This window comes from Magnolia sinica, chromosome 14 (assembly GCF_029962835.1).
Source record: "Magnolia sinica isolate HGM2019 chromosome 14, MsV1, whole genome shotgun sequence".
Taxonomy (NCBI): Eukaryota; Viridiplantae; Streptophyta; class Magnoliopsida; order Magnoliales; family Magnoliaceae; genus Magnolia; species Magnolia sinica.
Window position 1 is genome coordinate 64103945 of NC_080586.1, and position 22295 is coordinate 64126239.

The window sequence follows — 22295 nt, forward strand, 5'->3', positions numbered from 1 at the left end:
AAGGACAAGCTGACGTCGGCGCCTGTGCTCATGCTACCCGAGCAGGGGGTCAAGTACACCGTCTATACTGACGCCTCTCAAGTAGGATTGGGTTGTGTACTCATGCAAAAGGACAGGGCAATTGCGTATGCGTCTCGACAGTTAAGAAAGCATGAGGAGAACTACCCCACGCATGACCTCGAACTTGCGGCGGTGGTTTTCGCTTTGAAGATATGGAGGCACTATCTCTATGGTGAGGAGTTTGAACTCTTTACTGATCACAAGAGCCTCAAATACATCTTCACCCAAAAGGACCTGAATATGAGACAGCGTCGCTGGATGGAGACGTTGAAAGACTTCAAGTTTGATGTCTCGTATCGTCCTGGAAAGGCCAACCTAGTGGCAGACGCCTTGAGTCGCAAGAAGACAATTGAATTTGCGGCCCCGCTAATGGTGAGAGAGTGGGACATGGTGGAGTTCGTTCGGGACTTTGACATGAAGCTAACGGTGGAGGAACGATATGAGTTCATAGCCCACGTTCAAGCCCAGCCAATGATTGACAGTAAAATCATTGAAGTCTAAGAGAGCGATGAGCTATTGAGGAAGATGAAGGAAGGGGTAAGGAATGATGAGAAGTCCGAATGGAGATTCGACACCGACGGGGGATTGCAGTACCGAGGCCGCCTTTGTGTTCCAAACCTCCAGGGACTACGAGAAGAAGTTCTAAACGCCGCCCATAATTCCAAGTTGGCGATGCATCCTGGTAGTACAAAGATGTACCGGGACCTAAGGCGAACGTATTGGTGGGACAACATGAAAAGGGAAATATCGGAATATGTATCCCGATGCCTCACCTATCAACAAGTTAAGGCCGAACACCGCCGACCACCGGGCCTGTTGCAACCCATGCCTATAGCGGAATGGAAGTGGGACTTCGTATCTATGGATTTCATTGCTGGGTTACCCAAGACAAGGAAGGGGCACGACTCGATATGGGTGATTGTGGACAGACTAACCAAATCAGCCCACTTCTTGTCGATTAAGACTTCTAGTTCCGCCGACGACTTGGCTAAGCTATATATCAAGGAGATAGTGCGGCTCCATGGCGTCCCATTGGAGATTGTGTCGGACCGGGATGCTCGCTTCACGTCAATCTTTTGGACTCGCATTCAAGAAGCTATGGGAGTGAAACTGAAGTTTAGCACCGCCTTCCACCCGCAAACAGATGGACAAACCGAGCGGGTAAACCAGATTTTGGAAGACATGTTGCGCGCTTGTGTTCTGGACTTCCAGGAGAGTTGGGACGATTGCCTCCCATATGCCGAGTTCGCCTACAACAATAGCTTCCAAGCTAGCATCGGAATGGCACCATACGAGGCCTTGTATGGGCGTCCATGCCGAGCCCCATATTGTTGGGAGGAAATTGGAGAGAAGGGTTTGCTCGGACCGGACCTGGTGCGGATCACGACTGAAAAGATTGGAATTATTCGGCGCCGCCTCTTGACGGCTCAAAGCAGGCAGAAAAGCTATGCCGACACAAGGCGAAGGGACTTGGAATTTGAAGCGAGGGACCACGTATTTCTCAAGATTTTCCAAATGAAGGGTGTTCTACGCTTTGGCAAGAAGGGGAAGCTTGCGCCATGATTTATTGGGCCATTCCAGATTTTAGACCGTGTGGGCGCTGTTGCTTATCGCTTGGCCCTACCCACTCCTCTAGCCGAGGTGCATAACGTTTTCCATGTATCCATGTTGAAGAAATACGTCCAAGATCCTTCGCACATCATCAAGTGGGAACATGTGGAACTTAAGGAAAATGCCACATACATTCTTCGACCCACTCGTATACTTGATAGGAAGGAGCAAGTCCTACGCAACAAAGTCATTCCGTTGGTCAAGGTACTATGGACCCATCACGATGAAGAAGAGGCCACATGGGAGACGGAAGCATTACCCAACCCTGCTTCAGCAATATGATCAGGTACAAATTTTGAGGACGAAATTTATTAGTAAGGGGGGTAGATTGTAACAACCCGACCAGTCGATACAGTGTCCTGGGGCGTCCAATCGTTTAGAAACATTCGTGGTGGGGGTGCCATGAGCAAATTAGTCTAGGATTAGCCCATTCGAATATGCCGGACAGGCCATGGCAAGACCAAGTGCGGGCCGCCAAGCCGGATAGCCATTTACACTGAGCTACGGCCCGTGCGGGCTGTACCGCGACGCCGGAAGGTCAGAAAAATCTAGAAATTCAGGGGATTATAGGACTCACTGGGCTTGTGGACCATCGCGGACCGCGGGCCCAGCAGGCACTCAGAAGTGGGATCTGGCACTGGCTTAGTGCACCCCACCCTCGCCAGGACCAGAATCTGGCGCTTGCGAATGGAATCGAGATTCCGGGCTATCCAACCATTGGAACTCTTCCATATTTATGGCGGAGGTCTAGTGGATTTTCCTACGCACGTCCACCAACTCCAGGACCCGATCGTGGGCCGGTCACCGTCGATCGCAAATCGGACCCGTGCGATCAAAACCCTGGTCCGATCGTCCCCAAGTTTTGCGTGGCCCTTCATCGGGCCATGAAGCGCCCATCCTAGAAATTTCATAGCCTGAGGACCACCAGAATTACTCAAATCACTAGAATGGACCCCACAGGGCCGTTTAAAGACCAGGACCTTGGGCTCAAACCCCACCTTCGTCTACCCGTTTACTCCCAAATTTTACACGGGCCCTAATCGGACCATGAGGCACCTCCCCACCAAATTTGGTGACCAAAGGAGCATTAGGGGCACACCAACCCCAAAAATGCCCCCTAGGTGGCTAATTTGGGAAATTGAGGGAATTTAAGGCCATGAGGGCCAAGTCTAGGGAATAAACCCTATCCCTCATGAACCCCTCTCCCATTTGCTACAACCACCAAGAGAGAAGGAGAGTAAAGGGGAGAAAGAGGGAAGAAAGAGATTTGTGGGACCCTAGATCAAGGTGGGGTCCCAAGAAAAGCCAACCCTTCCATCTCGTTGCCTCTCTTGCAAGGAGAAACCCCTCTCCTTAGCTTCAACAACGGTCCGCGGGTTGCCTAGGTAAGGTTTTCACCCCTCATTCTTGAAATCCATGTAGCAAGGTGAGTTTGGCTTGAAATTCTAACATGCAATAACTTGGCTTAGGGATTCCGTCCGATCTACCCGAAAGCCCTCTTTCCTAGGGCGTTTCTAATTCTCCAACGAACCATAGGTGCGGACTATTACTCCTAGGTGGTCTTGCACCAATTTCAATATGAGATTAATGATTTTGATTGCTTGGTGGTGTGTTTAGAGAATATAGAGAAAAACTTAGGATTTCATGCTTATTGGAGTGCTATGGAATTATATGTTTTAATTGATTCCCTCACATAATGTTTGTACTTGCTTCTTGCATGACTCGGTGTAAATTTGTTGATTACTTGTTGATGTTTTGTTGGATTTGCACTTATGATGTTGCCCCATAGCATGCATGCCTTAATTGTTTCCTATGCAAATTTATTTTCCCATGAGTGGTGGGAAGTGAGCAACTTCCTCACTAACACACACACTATACATGCACCATTACTCATAAATCATGATGTTCTGCTTAGTAAATAAATTTGAATTGTATATGGATGTATGAGATTGTGATGATGATTTCGCCAGTTGATAACCCTATCCGTTGACTTGTTGTGGACCACCATCCAAACCCTAGGGATTGGTCAAGAAAGCATGGAGAGTCGAGGTGGTCCCGTTGGTAGGACCGCCTTGAGGTTAAACCCGCGGATTTGGGCGAGTGTGGGAGGGCGACAGTAGTTGGACTACATGGGTTGCTTGCACCCGATGTTGCACCGCCATGTATTCGCTTGGACTTGTGCGGTTTGGCCTACCGTTGACCAACCATGATTGTTAACCCTGTTTGCACACATCTGTATGGAACCTGTGACACCCTGCAACCGATGTAGCCCATCAACAATCCACCTAGAAATGGTCCACAGCCTCGTGAGCCGGGCATGGTGGAATGGGACACTGTGTTCGAGCTGTTGGCCTACGCTGGGGTGACGCGCCTCCCCGTACTGACCGCGAGCGACCCCATGTTCAGCACCCCCATGTGCTTGAAGTCGGGGATGGGGGAAACTCGACGGGGTCAAGGACCGCGGGGTCTCGGCCTCACGTATTGGGGGGCCTTGGCCTCGCAACCAGTTCAGGGCATGTGAAATGTGAGGTGTGACAGATTCTCAAACCTGCTGGATGAAAGGAACTAACTAAAGAACTTGGCTAACATGATCGCATCGCATCGCACTAGGTAGGGTAGCGACTCGGCAGTCAAGGTCACACTGAGGGAGTGTTGGCATTGGCGATCGTTAGATGTCGTCGCATGAGGGAGCGTTGTTGTGAGGGCATGCATCATATCATGCTGCATACATGCGCATTAATAAGACTACTTAGATGTTGGTGACTATATGCTTTTCATTAAAACCGTATTAAAATTGTTGCATATGATAACTTGAGATTAATAGCACCCACTGAGTTGATCACTCACTCCCACTCTGGGACGGTGTTTTAAAACACCAACCAGACTCTCTTATAGATGCAGGTGACCCGGTACTGGAGGAGCCTGGCGAGACGAGCTTGGACGAGGAGGACGAGTTATCGTACTTCCAGCTGATGGAGGGTTCTCCGCCGGCTTGATTGGCGGGATCGGGATGGCCGGGCGTTGGGCTTGGCCTCATTCTTTTAGACCCTAGTATTTTTTTTGTAGTTGGTTTGGGCCACGCCTCGTGCGACCCATTTTATTGTTTTGGACTCGTGTATGCATATATATTTATGACCGCCCTCTTTCATTTCAGCTGCAATGCGTGTTCATGCTTCATGTTCAGGGAGTTTCCGGCTGCGCTACTCAAACAGATATAATGCACATTAATGGAAACCTGATAATAGTGACTCCCGGAAACTCGGGAGTTGAGCGGATGCGCGACCCCCGATTTTCAGGGTGTTACAACTAAACCCCGGTGATTATCCAGACTGAGAACCGTACTGATTTGATGCTCTAGAGAGGAGCTGCATTGATATGTGGATGGAATTGGTATGCTTGACTTGCATTATGCATCGCATGGCCTTGATATGGCCGATAGCATTTATATTATGCTCCGCATAGCCTTGGTACGGCTGATTGCATTCATGTACTCATCAGCATGATTCCGCATTACTCTGACCTTATATTCTGAGCATGCTCATATTGCCCACACACTTACACCACCCTCTAAGCTTTTTATAAGTTTATGCACGATTGATGCGTGCAGGTGTCACCAGGACGCAGCAGTAGCCTCGCCGCAGTTTGAGTGTGTAGCCGAGCTTCTGGAGCTTTTGTTGCTTTCGTTATATTGTATTTCCCTTTCATACGCATTGTATTCAAAAGTTTTTTATCATAGTGGATTTTGTGATGGTGTTCTTGTGGTTATTGTTTGTGGGTTATGCTTATGGTTATGCTCATTATGAATTAAATTGATATTAGAAATCCTCCTTGTAGGATCTCAGGATCGAAACCTGGTAAATGGGTGTCGGGAGCCGAGAATGGGGTTCTACGGAGGCTGTCGGCACCGGATTCGGCGATCGAAAATTTTGTGAGCCCATTTTTCGAGTTTGGGGCGTGACAGTAAATGATGCATGTAAAATTTGTCCCATTGTATTTGATACCCAAATGCAAGAAGAATGCATCATGATGCATGATTTTGAAAGAAAAGATTCGCAAATTCATGTTGTTTTCATCTTGCATTAGAAAAATGTTATTCAAATCACAACTATCACTTTTCATATTGCAATAGAAAAATGCTACTTGAATCAACTTAATGTGGATGGAGCATGGCCCAAAAAGCCACATCCCATTGACCGGTCGACTCCGAGTCACTATCCCACTGACCCGGTCAACCCCATTTCAATGTCCTGTCCCAATGTCGGGGTCAACTGTCAGATCGGCTACTGTGCCTATGGCTACGGTTATAATTTGTAGCTATAGAGGGCCGCCAAATCCGTAGCTATAGACCAGCTTACTTAAAAAGCAGGGGTATTTTCGTGTTCAAATTCGTTGGCCGCACGTGCTAGTCTAAGTTGGTCACTTAAGTTTGTATTGCTTCATAAAAATAGCTTGATAAAAGGTTTTGTCTACGATGGTAAATTTCTCATGATTTTAGTAAGAAAACCCATTTACACACCATACAGGTGGTGAACTGGCCCATGAATGCGCTATCTAATCCATCCGTTAGAGGGCCCAATCATGTAAATGCTCTTATTTTCTCAAACCTAACTTGAAACCTGGTTTGTTTTTTATTTTTTATTTTTTAAACCCAATGGGTATCCAATGGGGTGCACAATCCGCACTAGATCCGGATCTGGGTATCCAAGAACTAGACCTGGATCAACAAGACCCGAAACAGATAAGCTCAGGAACGGGTACTATAGGACCCGACCGGAGCCCAACCCTTTGGCAGCCCTGACTGCAGCTCGACCAAATTATAGGTTGAGCAATTACTACGCGTGCAGATGTAACCATCAGTATTTGATTAAGAGTCAATATCGCTGCTAATGTTATATGGGTAGCTAACTGATGATTAGAGGCAGCAACAATGATTGTGGCTGATTGTTTTACACAGGTATCAACTGTGTGAATGGAGCTGCCATGAATAATGCCATAGCAGCGACTATAATAGACCATGGTGCAGCAACAGCTGCTCGGTGTATGATGGAACAAGTATTGTAAAATGTGAAGCAACAACAACTGGTTATAATTATATGCTGCTACTGCTATAACATTATATATTAGTCTTGCATAATACTGATTTTTTATACCACAAGTAATTCTCTTCTTTACAACGATCCAAACCATAGCACCAAAAAATAAGCCTTATTTCAATAGAAAATTGCATGCCCAATCAAAAGATAGAAATACCGATGGAATCTGCAATTTTCCATTTCTTCAGGAATCCACATTTTAGTTTTTCCCCCATCGAAACATAACCTGGCCTTTTCTCTCCACGCCAACATCATCTGTACCTTTTTAAAAAAAAAAAAATTTTAACAATCAGGCCCATTTAGGATATGACTCTCTCGATCCAGGTAGAGTGTTTCACGAACCCAGTTAGCTCGGCTAACTCACTCAACTCGACTCAAAAGCTCGACTCGGCTCCAAACTGAGTTCGAGCCAAGTCTAAGCTAAACTGAGCTCAACTCGACTCAGCTCAAAACTTGACTCGAGCTTGACTTTGTTCAAATCGATTTGACTCAGATCAAGTTCGCTTTATATATATATATATATATGTTAAAAATGTTAAAATTTAAACTTGAACTCAGCTCGTTTCAAGTGAACCTGGGCTACTAAATAAGCCCAGCTAAGCTGGCCAGTCAGGCTTGAAGACCAAGCCGAACCAAGCTGAGGTAACCTGCTGGCTGAGCTGGGCCAAGCTCGAATCGGTTCAACTAATGTACAGCTTTAGACACAAGTGAAAGTCCAACCCAATCCATCAGTATCCAGATCCTGGTTTGATATATAGAACCATGGGTCAGGCCTGGGCCTGATCTTGAGGCCTAATTAATCATTAGGTCGGGTCCTATAGCTAAACTTTTTTTTTGAAGTCCTGGCCAAGCCCAGGAATAGGACCACTTATGAATTTATAGGACGGGCTGGCCCTGATTAAAAATGGGCCGTCCAAAGTTCAACCCAACTGCAGCTAGACCTGGCAAATTGCAACCCATGACAGCGACCATGGAAAGAATCACAGCAAAACCATGTAAAAAAAAACTCCTAAAACAGATGGGTCAGCCTTTTCACACCTGAATAAAATCAGGCCACTCAAAGCTCAACCCAAAACAAGCTAGACCCACCAGATTGCAATCTATACATCAAACTGACCGCAGAAAAGAATCACATTACAATCAAGGTTGAAAGACTTCCATGTTCTACATACATTCACTCCCAAAGTCACTTACAATTCTCCCCAAGAGAGTAACAACAAAGACCCAAAATTCTGCAATCAATGAAACAAAGATTAAAAGACTCCTTTGAACACTTCAAATCTCTACCTTTCAATCCCTTCAATCTTATCTTCCACCTCCGAATACAACTGCCTCAGCTTTTCCAAGTTATCCTCTGAAGTCTCCCAATAGCCACGTCCATTAGCTTCTAGGAATGTCTGCACAAGCTTCCTAAACGAGTTAGGATTAGTACTCATCAGCTTCTTAAGCATCTCCTCGTCTTGAATGAATGTGGTGTTAGCCTCTTCATACACCCAATTGTCCACCTGACCTGATGTCGCACTCCATCCGACGGTGTTCGTGAGCCGCTTCTCGATCTCACGAACACCCTCATAGCCGCTCGAAATCATCCCTTCATACCACTTGGGGTTGAGCAACTTGGTCCGTGCATCGAGCCGGACTGTCTCGGACAATGTACGTACCTGGGCATTGGCTGTGGTTGTGTCAGCTATGTAGGCGCTCGGCTTCTTGCCATCTTTCCTAAGTGTTTGAACTAGGTTGGTGGGGTCCGAGTCGAAGTAGTGACTAACGTCAGTGAGGGAGATTTCAGAGGAATCGAGGTTTTGGAATGTGGCATCGGCGGTGCTGAGTGCGAGCTCGAACACCTTGCGTTTTTCGGTCATGCCTGCACCAGGAGCGTCGGAATCAAACGCGAAGGACTTGCGGCTGAGGTACATGTCTTGGAGCTGCTTCTCGTCGTTCCATGAGGAGTTCTCGACGGCGAGGTTGACATTGGAGGAGTAGGAACCTGAGGCATTGGAGAAGATACGGGTGGCGGCCTCGCGGACAGTCACACCCAAGGATTCGGCCTGCTGGAGAGCATGCTTTTTTACGTAGTTTTGGTCCTCGGGCTCGTCGAGCTCGGCCACCATCTTCACCGCCCGGTCGAGGAGATTCATCTGTAGGTTTTTGGATAGAAATGTCAAGGGAATGCAGGAAATAATCCAAGAACTGATATGTGGGTGAAAAATCAGTGGATCGGGACCGTCCATTTTGTAGGTCATATGGTAGATGCCTCATGGTTCAAAAATCACACCAATCAGACGATCCTAACGTTCTGATTGATATACTGTCACCTTTGATTGTGGATGTGCGACTGTATAAAAAAGCAGCCCGATGGAAGAATCCTAGCCATTCAGTTATCCCTGTTGAACATGGACTACTGACAATCTGTTTCAAGGACACTAATGTGATGGCTGTGATTGATGGGCTGATGTGATTTTGCGCCTAGTGCCATCAAAGGCAGGGAGGGGTGCCTGTGGGTACCAGCTAATCAAAGGTACTGAGTTTCCCAGCTACCAAGCTAAAAAATCTCACTGAGTCGAGTTGACTCGGCTGAGTTCTTAAATCGAGTTAATGAGTTTTCGAACTATACTAATGTAGTTCACACAACCGTACCTGGTTGATGAAGAGGTCCCTGAAAACACCAGAGCAGTTCACGACAACATCGATCCTAGGCCGTCCAAGCTCCTCAAGGCTGACAGCCTCCACACGATTCACACGACCGAACGTGTCAGCGACAGGCAGCACACCAATCATCCACATCACCTGAGCCAACGACTCTCCATAAGTCTTGATATTATCAGTACCCCATAAAACAAGCGCAACCGTCTCTGGATACTCTCCACCATTATCAGCCTTCTGTCGTTCAAGCAACCGATCCACCACCACCTTAGCACTCTGCATTGCAGCAACGGTCGGGATCGCCTGTGGGTCAAGTGCATGAATATTCTTTCCAGTAGGCAACACCTTAGGATTCCTGATCGGATCCCCACCAGGCCCTGGCAACACATAACTACCCTGAAGAGCTTGTTTCAAGCTCCCAAGCTCGTTATCAGCCACCACCAATTTCAAACACTCTCCCAAGAATTCAAACAAGGTGCGAAGCTTTTCACGATCAGCTCTATAGAATCGAGTGTTGGATAGATACTGCACCCATGGCTCATTGACACCGAACCCGAGTATGGACCCCAGCTTCTCAGCTACATCAACCACCTGACCCTTCTTGTTAGTAGTCCGGTCGACAAAGGCCGAGATGGCACCGCGCGATGCTTCGGTTATCTGCCGGAGCAGCTCCACATCTTGCAGTACACCATTATCGTTCCCTCTGTAGATATTTTCAATTTCCCGGCCTACCGTCTCGGCCAAGATCCCCGGCAATGAGTATATACCGTCTTCCGGGCGATCGAGAGCGGCGATGTTCACCAATGTCGCGACTGCCTCCATTGCCGACGGTGGCTCACCTATCACATGTAGCCCACATGGCAATAGACGGGACTCGATCTCCATGATCTTGGAGTAGACCTTCCCGACGACGAGATCCCGCTCTGCCCCTGTCAGCTCAACTCCTTCTTCAGGTAGGCTGACATCTTTATCAAGGTTGCATTGCTTTGCAGTGCTGATGATCGAGTTCACAATCTGCGGTCCACGGCCGGTGTCCTTGAGTGATTGGTAGGAGGAGATCAGCTCAGCGAGTTGCTTTAGGCCTTTGTAGAGGCCAGCATTCTCTGCCGGCGGGGTCAGATAGCTGATTGTGTTGGCATAGCTCCGACGCTTAGCAATCGTCGCCTCAGACGGGTTATTGGCGGCGTAGTAGTAGATGTTTGGGATGTTTCCAATCAAGCTATCTGGGTAGCAAACATCACTCATGCCTACTTGCTTCCCTGGCATGAATTCCAATGAGCCATGAGTCCCAAAATGCAGCACGGCGTCGGCCTTGAAGATCTTCTCTACAAATGAGTAGTAGGCTGCGAAGCCGTGGTGGGGGCTCGCCGACTTTGAGAAGAGAAGACGCATCGGGTCACCTTCATATCCAAATGTTGGTTGAACTCCGATGAATACATTGCCATACTGCTTGCCATAGACGAGTAGGTTCTCACCATCCGAATTCAGATTGCCTGGTGGCTTTCCCCAGCTCTCTTCGAGAGCTGAGGCATAGGACGTGAGTTTCTGGTATTCACGGACATTCATCTTGTAGGCAATGTTGAGGTTGGGGCTGCTGAATTTGGCCTCCTTGTCATGGATTACATCTTCAATCAAGGCCTCGGATGTTTCCGGGAGGCCGTCAACGTTGTATCCATCCCGTTGGAGTTCCTTCACGACGGAGAAGATGGAGGCGAAGACATTGAGATAGGCAGCTGTTCCGACGTTTCCTTTATCTGGTGGGAAGCTGAATACTGTGATTGCCACCTTCTTCTCTTCCTGCATTCATTTGGAAAACAGTCTCATCAGTAAACAAGCTTAAAGGAATGTTGAGTTTGTTCAGCATCAATTAAGTTTCTGGGAGCGTCTTTTAGTGATCCAGACCGTTCATCTGGTGGGCCGATAGTGAAATGGCAATGGGTTAAACAATCCGAGCCATCTGATCAATGGGACCTTTTCCCATTGGTCACCAACTAGATCAGTACAATTGTCTGATGGGCGACCTTTTTAGGCCCATAGGCCCACTCAATGAAAGGTCCACCGAAACCAATTTGCAAACCTTGTGTTGTATTGCATCAAAGGGAAGACTTGAAATTGGTAATCGAACCCCACACTTGGAACGAGTAATGCCTGTGCGAGATTGGAGCCGCTCATCAATCTATCTTCACTGGTTAGAAGCCATGTCCTGAATAACAGGCCAATCTGATTTTTATGAGATGATATCTAGACAATGGTGACCAACTGATGAACGGCTACGATCTTTCATGTGCTCCTCTTTTCCACATGGGAGGTGACTGTACTTTGGCATTTATCAATAAGGGATGGTATGGATCAGACCCACCTGACCACAATAGCTAGAAGATGTACGAGTGTTAATGTCAAACTGAATTAGCTCTGTTAACTCACTTCACTTGACTCGAAATTTGATTCGAGCCGAGCTGACTTGTTGAAATCAAAAAAAGTTCAGAGCCGAGTCCGAGCTAGACTGAACTTGACTCAACTCAGCTCGAAACTTGACTCAAACTTGATTCGGTTCAAATCGATTCAACTCTGATCGGGCTCACTTAGTATAAATATTTTATATATATTTATATATTTAAATAAATTATATTATATTTTATATCTAATAAAAATTATAAATATATTTATATATTTAAATAAATTATATTATATTTTATATCTAATAAAAATCATAAATATAAACTCAAACTCAGCTTGTAAGCTCAAGCTCGAACTCGAACTGAGCTTGAAAGATTAAGTTCAAGCTCGGCTCGAACTTGGCTCAAGTTAGCCTGAGCTACTGACTGAGCTGACCCGAGCTGCCCAATCAGGCTTGAGGATTGAGTCTAGGCTTAAGCTCGACTCAGTTCAACCCGTGTACATTTAGTCCCTCTATATACATTGATACTATATGCCTAGACAACTCAAGCTTTTAAAGAAAGTTGTTGTTTGACATGGTATTAAAAGGGAAGGTTATAATTAGGGGTGCACACGGGTCGGTTCGGTCCAGTTCTGTGGTGAAATCGGAAGCGAATTGTTCCTAACATTTCTATGATTTTGGGAACCGGAGCCGGACCGTTAGTACCCTAGAACCAAGAACCGAACTGGATCCCGACCGTGAAAAACGGTTTGGTTCCGGATCGGTTCCATGGTCACGTATATCCCACGTAATGCTGTTTCTTGGGCTAAGTAAGGCTTGAATATGTGGAAAGTAGCTGATTTGTTTTGTGTCTTGTAAGGCGTCTCTATTGATTGAAGGCAAAAGTTCAGTCAATTTGATGTCGCTTGCTGCATGGGTGCTTGGTCCTGCTGTTTTTTGTATTTTTGCTGCTCTATATTGTCACTGCTAAGGTCCCATGGCAGGGCTCCTCTGTATTGTCACTGTTAAGGTCCCATGGCGGGGTTCTTTGTTCCATGTACTTCTGTATTTGTTTTATTTTTTTCCTTTTAAATGAAAAAAAAAAATGTTTATACTTAATAAAAGTGAAAATAAAAAAGAGGCTTCTATATATATCCATAGGCCTCTGGTGAGGAGTTTCTATAACTGTCAAGCAGCACAGCCCCATAGGGTTCTGTATGAAAGGTATTTTAGCCCTCTAATATGAACTGACTATTAACTTTAATCTTTAGTCAATGCATTTTGACTAATAAAGGAATCTACTTAGGAATTTGAATTTGTTCAGGTAGGATTGTAGAGTCTGTTTATTATTATTAAGAACAATAAGTTCGGGTCACAGTTCGGATCAACGGTTTGGTTTACGGTTTGGTTCGGTTCTACTGGGCCCTAAACCTGAACCGATCCGTATCCAATGGTTTTTAGAATTTTAGAACCGGAACCAGACCGTTAGCACCCTAGAATCGGACTAAACCGGGCCGATCCAACGGTTCCAGTCCAGTTACACGGTCCTACTGGTTTGATGTGCACCCCTAGTTATACTCCCTGCCCCACACATATGAGGAAGTAGTGGAGGGTTAAAGTCACTCTATATACCAATTCTTTCCTGGCCAGGCTATGGGCCTAAGTGGCCTAGCCTTGGCCATTGCCATTGTACCCTGTGGACCAAAATTGAACGATGAAATGATGCAGAAAATGGCAAACACAATGTATCGTAGAAAACCTTATTTAAGTCTCAATAATGTCCTTTTGTGACGCATAATCCCACCAAAAAAAAATCATGATGTGGCAATCTGATGCCCTATACACATGCAAATAGAAATTGTACACACGCGTACATTCTCATCAAATAAAACCGTACAAAACATGGGGTCCACTATAGGTGGGCCATAAGCCAAAGGCCCACTAAAAATATATGATTGTAACTGTCTGATTAGAGGTAGCTATTGGACAGTCAAGATGGAAAATAATCAACAGGCCATACCAACAAGCAACTGTAAATTAGACATCAGGATCGTGTAATCATTAGCATTTGTGGTTTATGCCCCATCTACAGTGGACCCCACTATTTTGACGGTTCAATTTGACGCATATGCTCACCACATAAACAGTATCTTTGTGCCCGCGCATGGAGCATCAACCTCTGCCAGAGTATAAATCTCTTGACAGGGAGAGTTTTTCTCAGTGGGACGCAGCTCACATCAGCGCCAAAAGTGCCCAGTCCTAGTTTTGTTTATTGTGATTTAGTAAAAACATGAGCTTTGAAAGTGCTGATGACTTGTGTGATCCTCGGCCCAAGTACCTGCATATCATGCATCCTTAGTCCTGAAGTTTGTACAGGTGGGGCCCATGGTTTAGTGATCAAGACCATAGAAAATTGGTCCTACCATATTTGGAGCATTTAGCCAATTTTATCCAATAATTAGTCACTGGAACGGGCCATTTTAAAAGGAAAATAGGATAGTTGCCCTTCAAATAGGGGTATTTTTGTCATTTCAATTCATTTAAGCAATTAAGGTAGAGAGCCTGTATTTGGTCGTAATTAGTGTGAATCAGTAAAGTTAGTGCGCTGTGATGGTAAACACGCCTATAACATATGACTCTTATTCGCATCAATTCAAATTCACATAAATCCAATGTATATCAAATACCCGGTTCCGAGCAAGCCCTTACTTTACCCTAAGGTTTCTTCCCCAGGTGTCGCTGATTGGAGATATAGCATTAAGAAGTTGTCAAATAAAGGTTTCATGAGGTTTACTAGAATGGCGGTGTAACATTTACTCCATACATCTATTAAGGTTTGATCTTCCCGCCTGCTGTGCAACTCTCATTCCTTTTTCTCTCTCCTACTTTTCAGTCCCACAGTTATAATAATGTAATTGGTTGAGTGACTAGTGGGCTAGGCTAGCTTCCAACCCTCTTGGATCAAACTAGGGTTTAAATCCATCAAACAGGTTTGGGCCTAAATTTTCTGCCTGAGTCTCTAATCAGGCCCTACTAGTACCTAGCATGCTACGGAGCCTGAAAATTTTTAATTATTAAAGGACCTGTTTGGTGGACACCTAAAAATGAGTTCACCATATTTTAGTTAATTGTAATGCTATGTTAGAGATTATATTTCTTTTTTAATAAGGATTATCTGAATGAATAAACAATGATCAGGATCTCTAATACATAATTATAATTAACTAAAATGAGATGATCCTACTTTTAGGCGTCCAGTCTACCAAACACGGTCTAACATTTTATCACCATCAATAGCATATTATTACTTATTAGTACATGATATGTTTGGATTAGGTCTGGGCTAAGTTGTGGCTAAATATGAGATGGGTTCGGCCTTAGCCCATCAAAATGTGATTAGCCAGTTGTATTGGGGTGAGCCCGAACCTCCTTTTTTTGCGACAGGTTACATGGTGGCCACTTGGATTTAGACCTAGGTCATATCCGGTTCGGCTGAAGACAGGAAAGACTTAGACCTGCCCAGTCCAGCCCATTTGCAGCCCAAGGATCGGTTGGGAGCAAATGCACAACCAATGAAACCTTTCCCACTGTTTGTGGTACCTACCATGCCATGTATATGCTGTCCAATCCATTCATCCAACGTGCCCCACTAGAATGAAGGGACCCAACAAAAATCTTGCTATTCTAAAAGCCAGATGGACCACACATAACTTTATAGGTCTTAGGCATGATTTTACGTTGTTCTTGCATTTTGGCCCACCTAAGTTTAGGAGCCTGATTTTAGTTTCTACCAAAATGATGGACCGGTGAATCGGATGGACTGAGGACATGATCCCTGCAGCAGCCCGGCACCACCACAGGTACCGGCATTACTCACCTCAAGTCATACGCATTTCTATAATAATAATAATATAAATATATTTACATATAGACACAGATACTAATAACTCAGCAGGATGTGAGGGACAATACGCAGGCACTTGTATTTGTACCCATGGTAGATATCTAACTCAAATTGAACCGTTCAAATCAGAGAGCGCATAACTAAAATTACATTACTTGGAAGGTTTATATCTTTGATTTATGATTTATTTCTTCTTTCTTTTTTTTTATCAACTCCAAACTGTTTATTATTTTCATGTTAACTATCTGTTATATATTAACTAATGGACGGTTAACGAATCATTTCAATATACATTTTTGTTTACAAACTATCTAAAGTAAACCCCACCATATGGACAGTAAACATGAGTTACATAGGCGTCGACATGAAATTTCGTAGTGCCTGCATATCATCACCATAATCTACCAGAGTATAAAAGCTTTTCTCATCGATAAAATATTGATAAAATGCTTGAATTGAAACCGCAGTTGCAAAACCAGTAGTATAAAAACGAGTGGCAAAAGCAGACAAAAAAAATACCTTAGACTTCCTCTTTAACTCCGCCCATCTGATTGCTCTGGTGCACAGCTGCTCCACTCTCTTATGAAGTGCATGTGATTTCCCTGCATTTTGTTACAGAAAAAACCATCCACCTGTTTTAGACTCTCTGCCTTTGCAAAAAGTTCAAACACCAGACAAAAATAGAAGCATTCAAGCCAGCTCCATTCCCTTTCAAACCCATTTCAAATCATGAAACAACATATCAAAACCAAACAGATGGATTAAAAACCAGAGGAAAACAGAGCATTTCGAGAACAGATAAACAAAACTACCCAAGAAATTTCTAGAAACGAAACACCCATAATCCAATAGACAAAGCACTCCCGGCAATAACCCAGAAATCAATTCAGTCTATCCATTTAAAAATTCAAAACAAACCATGTAGAATGGAGGCATAAAAACAAGCAAAAACAGAGCAACCAAAGATATAGAGGAAAACAGAGCATTTTAAGAATAGATGAACAGAACTACCAAAGCTATTTCAAGAAACATAATACCAATAATTCCATAAACAAAACAACCCTAGTGAAACCATAAATCTAAATCAGATTATCCATCAAAAGAAACCATGTAGAAATAAGGACCAAAACAGAGCAATCTAATAAACAGAGGAAGCAAATCAGATCAGCTTTACTTGCCTGTTCGTCCATCCCGACCAGAGAATACAATAGGCTCCATCCCACCATCGAGCTCCGGAAGCGCAACCTGCAGCGCCACCTGAATTGGGTGTAACCCCAAGCTACTTATCAGCCACTCCTCCGTCGTCTGGAACACCAGCGGTAATGCTACAATATAAGGCACATCAAGCTTCTTCAATGCCTCAATGGCCCTTGGATGATCCTGCCTCGCTGGCCCACCGACAAGCGCAAACCCAGTCAGCGACACCACTGCATGAATAAACGGCTTCCGGGTAATCGGATCAACCAAGTACCTCTCAACGGGCCCTGAGAAATCCAGCCCACCGGCGAAGATTGGGATCACCTTCGCCCCTCTCGCTTCCAATTCCATAATCACAGCCACGTAATGGCTGTCGTCACCTGTCACGATGTGGCTCCGCTGTAAAACCAGGCCAATTACAGGTGAATTAGGCCCTTTCAGCTTCTCATTAGCATCTCTCCGAGTTCCATACCAATTCAAATACTCCTTCACATCCTCATACATACACGGTGCCAAAGGATGCCAAATTCCACTATCCAAGAACAGAACTGGATCCGAATACTCGATTTTCATCCCTTTCAGTGCTGGGACATAAGAACCAGCAATCATTTTCACGAAATTCCGCAGATTTTCAGGCGACCCACCTAGCCAAAATTGAAGGCTGAGGATGTATAGCCGCGCATCTTGAGCCTTGTCGCTTGGCAAGTACTTAAGAACCTTCGGCAGCGTCCTCACGAGCTTCAACATGCTCTCAGCGAACCCGGCCGACTGTTTTTTCCTCTTGAAGAGCTGAAAAAATGGGCTCTTTGACTGCCCAAGCTGCGACATGCTGAAAGAACCAAGCTTGTTCAGCCGCATTACTTCAGGCATCGAAGGGAAGACGAGGACGGCATCCATCCTGTCTCGCTCCTTCTCGACTGCATCCTTCACCTTCAACGCAAGCTCCTCGACGAATATCAATGACCCAATGAAAATGTTGGCATCCTCAAGGTCCTTACAGAATGTCTGGTAAGTCGATTCGTCACGGAGTTCTTCAACTAAGTAGCCCACGACTTCGAAGGAGGCGTTGCGGTTTTCGGCATTGAGGGTCCTGACCGCAGCTGAGAGGGATGATTGGTATTGGGCTTCCAGGACTACATAGACGATCTTGACTGTTGGTAGGTTGCGGTTCTTGTCAGGGAGGATACGACGGACCTCGGGCGTCGTTTGGGTGAATAGACCATTGCCAATTGCAGTACATCTTACTCTGAAGTTGGGTCTGGTGGGTCTTTGCTTCTTGGATAGAGAGGAGTGGAGGAAGGAATGTTTTTGAGTGAGGGAGGAGAAGTGTTCTGTTTTCGCAGCTGGTATGGTGAAAGGAGAAGACATGAGAGACGCCATTGTAATATGACTGCTGAAATTCCTAAGAGAGAAGGAAGACTGGTTTTTCTCTTTGGTTTTGTTTTTTTCCCCCCCTCTTCCTTCTTTCCTTCTCTTCTCTGCTGGGGGAATTTGAAGGGGTGGGATTGTCCTGTAGACACTGTGTCACTATTGTGTGGAGGGAGAGGACAGAGGATTTTAGGCCATCGGTTTTTCTGGACAACGATATACTACTCGCTCATCTTTACTTGCGCCACATGTGTGAAGAGAAGGCACGTGTTAAGGATCAGAACCGCTTATCAGGTAGTCCTTGTTGTTTTTATAAGTTACTTAAAAAAGAACCCCGATTGGATATTTAAAAATCACTATTTTTAAGAGAATTATCATGGACCATTGATCACTTTTCTTTAAATCTCCGAATTATCTATTAGATTTATATTCTGATTTGTATATTTCTATCATTACTTGTGTGCAGCAACCTAATGAGCGGATCAGATTTCATACATATGCACCTTATTTGCACTCATGGTAGGTTCTAGTGTGCGAGTAGGTAGGTAAGTGCGAGTGTGATTAATATCTAAATGGTCTTGTGCTGGTGGTGGAAATGGAGAACACGTGGCCAAGAGAGGGACCAGGTGGGATTTATGATGGGGGGCTAGCTTTTGAAGTTGTGCTATCTTGGCATTTTATCAGATTTTGGATGTTTTGGTGATGAAGTTTCCTGACTTCTGATTGGTCAGCTTGGATTCCCTACTAAGGTGAGTGAGGGAAAGGAGATGATGAAAGTATCTCGGCTAATGGTACTCTCATGCTGAGATCTTTTGGCCTGTGATTCCTATGGGAAAGGGAATGATATTAACAATCCCATCCTTAATAGGACTTTTGTCTATGATAATATGGACCACACAACCATATACTGCAAACATGGCTAGTTTTGTAGCTACATAAATACATGACCCTTTACCCCCTCTTAAGGATAGAGAAAGATATGTAGTGGTTGCTGGAACATGGGTAGGGTTGGAAGTGGGCTTCTTTGATTAGGCCAACGTGGATGAGATCCAAACCTTTATTATAGTGGGCCTTACCATGGGGGGCTATAATAAAATGTCACACTAGTTGGGTGGTCCAGCCATCAGTTGGAGGATTTTTATGATTGTAAGTGCACAATTAGGAAATGGTTTGAGTACTGCCATTTGGAAGGTTAAGATCCTCTAATTCATGGCTAGGTGCTGGATATGGCCACAGTGGCCCCTCATTTTGGACCCAATGTGGGTGGGTCCCACCTGACTTGTGTAATACTCATGGACATGAAGGATTTTCCTTTTTTACTTAGATTTTTTAATATGGGCCCACTTCTTGCACCCACTAATAGGTGGTTTTGGATTATTTTTGAAACGTGGTGGAATTAGAATTTTAAAAAAGATCATGTTCGTGATTAAACCTAATAGATCCCTGTTTGATAATCTCTTCTTTTTTTCTTTTTTTTTAAACGGAAAAATTCACGTTCATGGCTAGAATTTATCTGACCAAAAAACGTGTGATGAACTTGAACTCCTCGATGCAGATCTTCCAAACCAAGCATGCTCTTTCCGATCCATCTATCTCAGATGCATAGGGAATCCTTGGAAGCAAATTTTGAATTGGATCTCACAAACATAAACTAAGTAATTAGAAAATTAGAAAGCACACATGATTTTACGTGAAAAACTATTGCGGAAAAAAACCATGGCACAAAGTGATGTAGAGCGGGTTGTGGACACTTTCATGTCCAAGATGGATTAGAGAAGACCCGATTAGAGGCACAAGTCATCAAGATTGTCAAAACATTAAAACAGGCATATCTCGCAAACCAAAATGAGTTACTGGACGTGCCTTATATGATTTTGGGGTAGGATGAGCTACTTTAGCCAACCAACCTAGTTACGCTAGGTTGCCCATGCCGAATTTGCGAGATTCCATCAGATTGAAGATTGAATTCCATGTTTATTTTCGTTTTTACTATTTTTAGTAATTTTTGGTTTGATTGTAACTCTTCATCTATTGGGCTTTAGGAGTTGTATCCAACACTTTAGAATAATTAGGAGAATAATGTGTTTAAGCCACATAAGACACTATAAAAAGTAAATTTACTATTTATAGTAAGTTACGAATTTTAGGTGATTTTAGTAGAGGTGGGCATTGAGTCGAGTCAAACCAAGTCCAACTCGAGTCAATTCGATTTTGCAAACACCCTGACCCGAACTTGATCCGACTTGGGACCGAGTCTAGCAGGCCTAACTCGATCCGAACAGATTCTTGGTTGGACTAACCCGAACCGAGTCTGACTCAGTCAGAGAAACTAAGTCGGTTCGAGTTGGGTACGATTTGGATCAGGTCTTTTCTTGTTTTAAATATTTTTAAAAAAAAAAATTTAAAAGATATGAAAAAAAATTTTAAAAAAATGAAAAAAGAAGAAGAAATTAAGGATAATAATAAATAAATAAATACCTGAAAATTCGAGCTCGATAATGAGCCGGGTGGCCAGACTGGTGTCGTTATGCGGACGATTGGAGGAGAGAGAGAGGATGAGGAGGAGGAGCTCGAAGTCGGACGGGTGTTGCTGTGCAGACGAGTGGAGGAGAGAGAGAGAGAGAGAGAGAGAGAGAGAGAGAGAGAGGGGAGGAGGAGGAGGAGGAGGAGGAGGAGCTTGAAGCCGGACAAGTGGAGGAGAGAGAGAGAGGAGGAGGAGGAGGGGACGTCGAGATCAGGTTGGGTACGATGGCCGGCTGCTAAGGTTAGGGTAGAGAAATGAATGGGTATTGTTTTGTTTTGTATATATAATACCCGATTCCGGTCCGAGTCGGCTTTCGGATCGAATCGGATCCGACCGGATCGAATTTCGGATCGGGTCGGGTCGGGTCGGATTACTACGTAACTCGAACTTGACTCAGTTGGGATTCAGATCAAGGTGGGTCTACTCAATCCGAACCTGACCCTGGCATTCGATTCAGGTTAAGTTGGACGAGTTAGATTAGCTGGATCGAGTCGGGTCCTACCCGGGTTATGGTTTAATTTTGTAACTTCTTCCAAGGCTTAGTATCCTTATTTAAAGGGTTGTAAACTCATTTATTTCAATTATCAATCAATTTACGAATTTTCATGAATACCCTTTCTATTTCTTGTGGATTTAAGAAGTCTCTGTGAGGAGTCTAGATAAGCTTCCTGGATTCGAAGTATTTATCCTTAAGGAAGATGGTGATTGACCTCATCACGTTCATCCCTGCGTCAATTGGTATCAAACGAGGACTCCCCTCAGGCTGATGGCAAACAACAAAGGTATGAATCAAAATCCTTTAGACGGTGATATAGGGATTCATTATCTTTCAGAAAGAATGGAAGCTTTCCACCGAAAAAGTCAGTTGACTATATAAGGGCTGCATACAACCCTCAACCATCTTATAGATGCACTGATTCTGCCCTGAGCCCAAGGTGATGCTCAACCGCCCGTAGTTGCTTTACGGCATAACTTTAATTTCCATTTAGCACTACCAGTGATGAATGGTAGGGTTACACCAGATAATTCGAGCTCTAGTGACGAAAACCTTGATAAAGGCTTTACCCAACAACCAATCCATTGGGGTGATCGTCTAGATCGTGCTGAAAGAGACTATCGAGGTAAGGCTGAACTTCCTAGTTTTAACAGGAAGATTTCCTCAATTGGCTAGCCAAAGTAGAAAGATATTTTGATAACATGGACGTGCCAGAGCATAAAAAGGTTAAATTAGTAACGTTTAAATTAAAATATGGTGCTTCGCATGGTGGGAATAATTACAACTCTCATGTGCCCGACAAAATAAGGCACCCATCTCATTATGGCCACGGATGAAACGCCTTCTTCGATCATGATTCATCCCTAGTGATTATAGGAAAGTATTATTCTAACAATACCAAAATTATCGATAAGGGAATCGAACCGTCAAAGATTACACTGAAGAATTTCAGCAATTGGCAACACAAAACAACCTGTCAGAAACTGAATCGAACGTCACCACTTTGATCATGAGGAAGCCGT

At 44.4% G+C, this 22295-nt stretch overlaps 1 protein-coding gene across 1 annotated transcript; it reads right to left on the bottom strand.

Annotated features, from left to right (window-relative positions):
* Positions 1 to 7871: 7871 nt before the first annotated feature.
* Positions 7872 to 18375, bottom strand: LOC131225916 (magnesium-chelatase subunit ChlH, chloroplastic). Its single transcript, XM_058221529.1, has 4 exons — positions 16867 to 18375; positions 16208 to 16290; positions 9402 to 11204; positions 7872 to 8902 (listed from the first exon to the last, which is right to left on the bottom strand). Exons 1-4 carry the CDS (start codon positions 18263 to 18265, stop codon positions 8048 to 8050), a joined length of 4140 nt encoding a protein of 1379 aa, XP_058077512.1. The 5' UTR covers positions 18266 to 18375; the 3' UTR covers positions 7872 to 8047.
* Between the last annotated feature and the right edge of the window lie 3920 nt (positions 18376 to 22295).